General features: G+C 33.0%; 1 protein-coding gene across 1 annotated transcript; it reads left to right on the top strand.

Moving 5' to 3' along the window:
• The first annotated feature begins 903 nt into the window (after window positions 1–903).
• Window positions 904–6,168, top strand: LOC148609113 (tyrosinase-like protein). The gene is made up of 4 exons (XM_088541771.1): window positions 904–986; window positions 1,612–1,913; window positions 2,157–2,269; window positions 4,892–6,168. Exons 2-4 carry the CDS (start codon window positions 1,629–1,631, stop codon window positions 6,138–6,140), a joined length of 1,647 nt encoding a protein of 548 aa, XP_088397897.1. The 5' UTR covers window positions 904–986; window positions 1,612–1,628; the 3' UTR covers window positions 6,141–6,168.
• Window positions 6,169–6,457: the final 289 nt, after the last annotated feature.

Below are 6,457 nucleotides of genomic sequence, written 5' to 3'. Positions count from 1 at the left end.
GTTTCTGAGTGCCTATGTTATTTGTGACCTTTCATGTAATGTCTATATTTCTAAAATATATAATGCAGACTTGCAAATGTGTAGGTTCGCTAACACTTGTTCCTGGTATATCATCATAGCGAAATCTTTATGTTACTTTCTTTAATTTGGCATATTTTGAAATTGCAATTATATTAGACTCTTACATGTAGCATAAAACATTAAAAAATTGTCGTCTATAAGTCTAGTCATAATGACCAAATACTGACTTCACGTAATTATCTTTTACAAAATGTTTGAAAATGGAGTTTGTCGGGGGTAGATCGTACAATGAAATTGAAAGAGATTGAGACATGCGCTCTATGTTTCCTACATTAATATTTCTCGTGTGATAAGCTGTTTTTCATAGTATATTCTAATTTTACTGAATTGTTCTCTCCATTCTTTGCGGAACATATTTATGAACAACCAAAAAATTCTTAGTTTTCAATAAAGACTCATATTTAACAAATGATTATGAAATCTTCAAATTCATCTATTAAGAACACATAGATTTTGGGGCTGATTTTAGAATTATGTGTTTTCGTGTATTTTATTGATGTATTGTGAATGTGTACATGTGTCCATGTTTTTTGTCAGTTTCTTTGTCAGAGAACACAATCTTTAAACCACATGATGAGTTTGTAATTATCGTAAGCTACAAAAAAGCACTGTCAAGTACATGTATGGAATTTACCATTATTCTATCTTTAATAAAACATGTCGCACGTATATTTATTTTGATCAATAATGTAATGCAATACTTATGCCATATATATTAGTATAAGATGGCCTTTTGTAATGATTTATCAATTCCCAGAAATACATCAATCTTATTAATTAGTCCTATAATAGAACAAAGATATATTAAATAAAATGAAAAATCGTCTTATGACTACTACGCACATTCATACTCATTTTCTTGTTTTCAGATAAACACTGAAGACACCGTTTTGAAGCTGAAAGAGGTAATATGTCTATGGTATTTTGAGCCAAACGTGAATTCCTTAAACCTGCGATAACTCAATACGGTTGTTGTATTGTCTTAAAAAAACAATTGAATTTGCTTTGCCTGAATGTACTTTTTGAAAATGGGCATTTTCATATGTTGTGCCATGCGTCAGTTTTGTCGATTATTTTCAAACGTTATTTCTTAACAAAATGTTATAAACCGAGAAATGATGGTTTTAAAATGCGTATTTAAATTTTAAATTGCGGTAGTAGATTTTTTAAAGAGGTTTAACTAGTAACTACATTATTATGTTTATTTTTCAAATCATTGGGCTTTTTTGTAAATTTGAAGCCATCATTCATATGGTACGATTTAATCAACATAGAAAAAGTAAATTCAGAACATTGAGTTCAAGAAGTAATGAATTCTGAATCTTACTAGGACGATTCTGATACATATTAGTTTAAACATAGCAGCATATATGACATCTACATGAATAATTTATTCGACACAATTTTCCTTTGTCTCTTATCCAAATAACAAACAAGCAATTGTTTGAAATTCAACGAAAACATTTTTGTGACTCGGTAAGCGATTTATCTATTGCAAAAATGCCAAATTAAATTACGGTATACTTTTAGACAAGTGTTGGGTGGATATGCAAGTAAAAACGTTCGTTTACTTTTACATATGTCTAACTGTGCATCTTGCTAATGGAAATATATCGCCAGACATAGAACAACAATGCAAGGATGTACAAGATTCCCACATGTGCTTTTTCAACTTACTCAAAAACAACACTGAAATCAATAGAACCACACTGATTATACAGGAAGAGTACTTCTGGCACCCTGTTAAAAGAAAGAGAAAAGACTGTAGAGCCCTCTCTGAAAAGGAAAGAAATGACCTGTTTTCTGCAATAAATGCATTACGGAAGGATAAGGTAAGTATGTCACGTTTTTTTTTGTAGCAATATATGTATTGAATTTAATCCCTTAAGCTTTTTTATAAGATAATATAAAATATCAAAATATATATAAAAAAAAAAGTAGAATTCTAATTTGTCAAATTATTTTCGAGTGGCAATGTTTAAACTCAATATTTTTAACTGAATTGAAGCTGACCATAACATATTCCTTGAAATAATAATTGATATTTCAATATATTCTACTTCTTTCTTTTTCAGAGTAAGACACCAAATGTTTACGACAATTATGCTGCTTTTCATACACAGCGAACTCTTAAGTCAGTACATCATGGCCCAAATTTCTTTGGCTGGCATCGAATATATCTTTTAAGGTAGGTTTTTGGATATTTTGTCCAGTCAGATCATTTGGACATCGTCAGGATCTACTGAGGTACGTCATTGGACCAGTCTCAAAATCCATTGGATATTTATCCTCGGGTAGGTTTGGTTATCAGAGTTTCTTCATTGGCCCAGGATATCTTTTGATGAAACTATTTCACAATGCCACAGAAGTCCCGATAAGGAAGCAACTGTCCATCTGTACTCTAAACATTTTAAAGTGAATTATGATTTATTTCGAAATAATTATTTGGTCGACTTTTGTAGAAACATTCATACTAAACCTCTATTGTTCATCTAAAAATTATGAAGTTTAACTGCAAGAGACACACTGCAGTTTGCTCATATTTATACATTTTACTTTTCGGTGATGATACCCTGATGATAGACGAATTTTGCATGCACATCAAATGATAATAATAATAATAATAATAATAATGATAAAGACGAGGTCCTCACAACAACAACAACAACAACAACAACAACAATAATAATAATGATAAATAATAATAATAATAATAATAATAATAATAATGATAAAGACGAGGTCCTCACAACTAAATGTTATGCCAATTAAAGTCATACCTTGGAAGAACTAGCAGCCTAATTTCAGTCTGACAGAAACTCACGTCTTTCGGAGCTCCCTATAAACTCCCTATACAAAGTTTGGTACTATCATCGTATCTTCTTCACTAAAAATAGTTTAAAATATGGTCATCAATAATTATTTAAACTCAGATGCTTTTTGCGTTTCCAGAATACAATAAGGGTAAGTCTTTCTGCGTCTAGCCAGAAAGTCCGATTACGATCACTCAGTAACACAGGTCTCCCTAATTTGCGACAAGAAGTATCAAAAAGCGTCAAGAAATGACAAGACCCATCAAGATGTCTAGAAAAAGAGGCAAATGGGAGGGGGGGGGAGATAGCAACAAGAAGATCTTGAAATAAATCTAGGTATTTAACTTCGTCCTCTTACTGGTTACAACTGCCTCTTATTAATTGTAATAATAATAATGTCCTTTATATCAACAGTATACATATCTTTATTTAAGTATTCAGATTTAAAATATGATTAAAAATGTAAAATAGCGCAATTCACTCCTGGTAGGATAACCAGAGGATCGCTTTTACATGTTAAATAGATATGGCAATAAACATATTAATCACGCTTTCTGAATGAGTTCAAAAACAAAGGTCATTGTATAAAATTTGCAGGCCTGAAAACCACCAAGATACTTGTCCGACAGAAAATCATATTTTATGTGTCATATCATATTAAGTATCTGAATTCATCTTTCTATACATACAGTTAGGCTAGTAAAGTGTGGTGGCGAATCTAAAAAAAAACAATAATGTTAAAAATAAAATAACGAATGACTTTAACAGATTACTAAATAGTCTACAATAAATACAGTAATACAGTATAGTAGTTTGTCTTAAACTTTGAGACCACACACACCCACACACACACACACTAATGATCAACATTATTACAATATTAATATATGGCCTGCGTTGTTGGATTGAAAAGTGTTGGTCTGAAAATATCAATAATCAACTCTACGTCTAAAATCTAAAATAGACTGTTTAAGACTACGACAAAAATTTGTGTGCTTATTATAAAAACTGAAAGTGCTCTCATCACAACAATTATACTTTTTCTAGTTTTCATGTTGATATTAAGATAATTTTTATGTATGCATGTATGCAAGGAGAATATAAATGTATGTATGGTGTATTTGTCAACCAGATAACCCCACCGGGATTAAAATTTCAGCCCAAGGCCGCCTATTGGTCTTCAATGAAGACAAGGAAACCTTCATACCACAGGGCAGGCTGTAGCTGGCCCGCCCCAAAACATCATTATTCACAGAAACAGCGAAAGAGTTGCCCTATATACTAAAGTAACATCAGAATAAACTAAAGGAGAAAACGAAGCAAGACATACATAGACCAGAAACCCCTGCCTTGGGACAGGTGCAAAAAATGCGACGGGGTTAAAGTACCCTGACGTGATCACACCACCCCCTTTGAAATATGGCCACCACTGCGGAAAAATATTACACGATTAAATACACCTAAAAATTAGTTCAAAAGGCTCTGAGACTTCTTTGTTACAACGGATATAAACAAACTGTACACAAGTGTAATAAAAAAACTACTTGCAATTAACTGACATGCGAGCTCCAGATAATTTTAAACCTACAGAAAGCTATGTTCCCATCGTATGTAAAATAAATCCCTATTCTTCCTATGCGGGGTTGAGTATCAAGGTACAGAAGTACACAACCCAAGTGATGCTAAGAACTGCTTTTAATTATAGTGTTGTGATTTCTATGTATAGACCCTAGGGGCGAATTAATGTTAATGCCAAAAAATGCTATCCTTAATGATTTGACAATTGTGTCAAAACATATCCCATACGAATGAGCCTATGATTTAGTTTTTCCGTGCTTTGTTTAAAATATTCTCTTAAAACAAAGAGTGAGAGATACACTCGTGTATTAATCCTTCACAGGTACATCTGCATTTGAAAGTGAATTCCGTATATCGGTTGAAATAATTTTTTGAATGATTTTACATGTATATGTTTTATATTTCATTTCTATTTGAAGATTTGAAGAACTTTTAAGGAAGGTTAATCCCAGTGTGACGCTATGCTTCTGGGAATCTCCACTTAATTACTACATGAAGAATCCATTAGACTTTGTTATGTTTACCGATGACTTTCTCGGTAATGGTCGCGGTACAGTTACTACGGGACCCTTTGCTAATTGGACTACAATGGATAATAGACCACTACGACGACGGTTAGGGAAACACCGTGATGGTCGTCTACTGGCGCCGTTTGAAATAAAATATGTTTTGTCTAAAAACAGACATTCTCAAATAACGCACCCTAATGCCGATTTCGGAAGTGACCTAGAAATGATGCATAATGTTGTTCACATTCTAGTCGGGGGGCAAATGGGAGACCTTAAAACAAGCACACAAGACCCGTTCTTCTGGTTTCATCATGCATATCTTGATTCTGTTTGGGAACAGTTCTGTGCTAAAATTCGACAGAATGGAATTGACCCTAAAGACGATTACGTCAAGGTAAAAAATAAACTGCATCACCCAAAACGACGCATGGATCGTCTTTTTCCGTTTAGAAACGAAGATGGTTATAGTGATTACTTTACTAAATATGTATATGAATATGATGAACATGCTAAATGTCCATATTGTTCATATTCACCCTATTTAGATTGCAACAAGAAAAAGAACGTATGTTATGCTCTATCTTCTAGAGATAAGACAAGAAACATTACTATGCCTTTTCATGATTTTGCACCAACTGGACCCGGACACAAAATATCAATATTATCTGGTCAGGAAAACGCGAAACGGCTTATTTTTCTTCCCATAAAAATCATCTTTGAAGATGCCTTGAAAAAGAATTTACATATGAAAAAAATTGCTGGTTGCCAATTTGAACAAAGATCCCCAGCACTATGTCACCAAACAAGTGCAATAATATCAACTGTTGGATTGTCAAACAATGTCACATTCAAAAACTACATTGTAAATGACGTTGGTATACCACATTGGATATATGCTTTTGTTGGCATTAGTGACATAAACAATAGTTCATCAGACACTCTTGTTTCAATCTCCGATAAAATGGGACGCTCTTGTAAACCATTCCTGTTATCTGAGGATGAGACTCAGTACCTCCCGTGGTCGGGACTTATCGCGAAAGAACATATCGGGATGTTCTTTAAAACATTGGAAAACGTTAATGACGGCGATTTCCAGTATGATCCACTGAGCGAGGATTCAATTGATCCTAGGATAAAAATGGTATTCCGTTGCACTTAATAGTAGACAATAAATCGAAATCAAAATACTCATGTTTGATTTTTTACGCCTAAAATTATCGTTAAATTGCAAAAAAGGATTCACCATTTTGAATACGAATGACATAAGTTATATTTATAATATCACAAATTATTCACGTGGCGTTATAGCATGCAGTGCGCGAGTTTGCGTAATATTCAGGTTCGTTGTCGGTTTACATGTAACGCCAAGATCAATGAACACAGAACTATCCGACATCATGCGCAATTAAAATTGCAAATTAAAAGTAGGCCTTTTCCAGTTTTTTTTTTGTTTTTTTTTTTTTCAAAATTCAACTA

This window comes from Perna viridis, chromosome 8, assembly GCF_037379345.1.
Source record: "Perna viridis isolate PV_CMFRI_1.1 ecotype Kerala chromosome 8, ASM3737934v1, whole genome shotgun sequence".
NCBI lineage: Eukaryota > Metazoa > Mollusca > Bivalvia > Mytilida > Mytilidae > Perna > Perna viridis.
Note: the sequence above shows the minus strand (reverse complement) of the source record. Positions and strands in the feature narration are given on the sequence as shown.

Coding starts and splice junctions, on each gene's coding strand:
- LOC148609113 (XM_088541771.1), top strand. CDS start 1,629: ATGCAAGTAAAAACGTTCGTTTACTTTTACATATGTCTAACTGTGCAT. Junction 1,914..2,156: donor ATGCATTACGGAAGGATAAG/GTAAGTATGTCA, acceptor TTTCTTTTTCAG/AGTAAGACACCAAATGTTTA. Junction 2,270..4,891: donor CATCGAATATATCTTTTAAG/GTAGGTTTTTGG, acceptor TTCTATTTGAAG/ATTTGAAGAACTTTTAAGGA.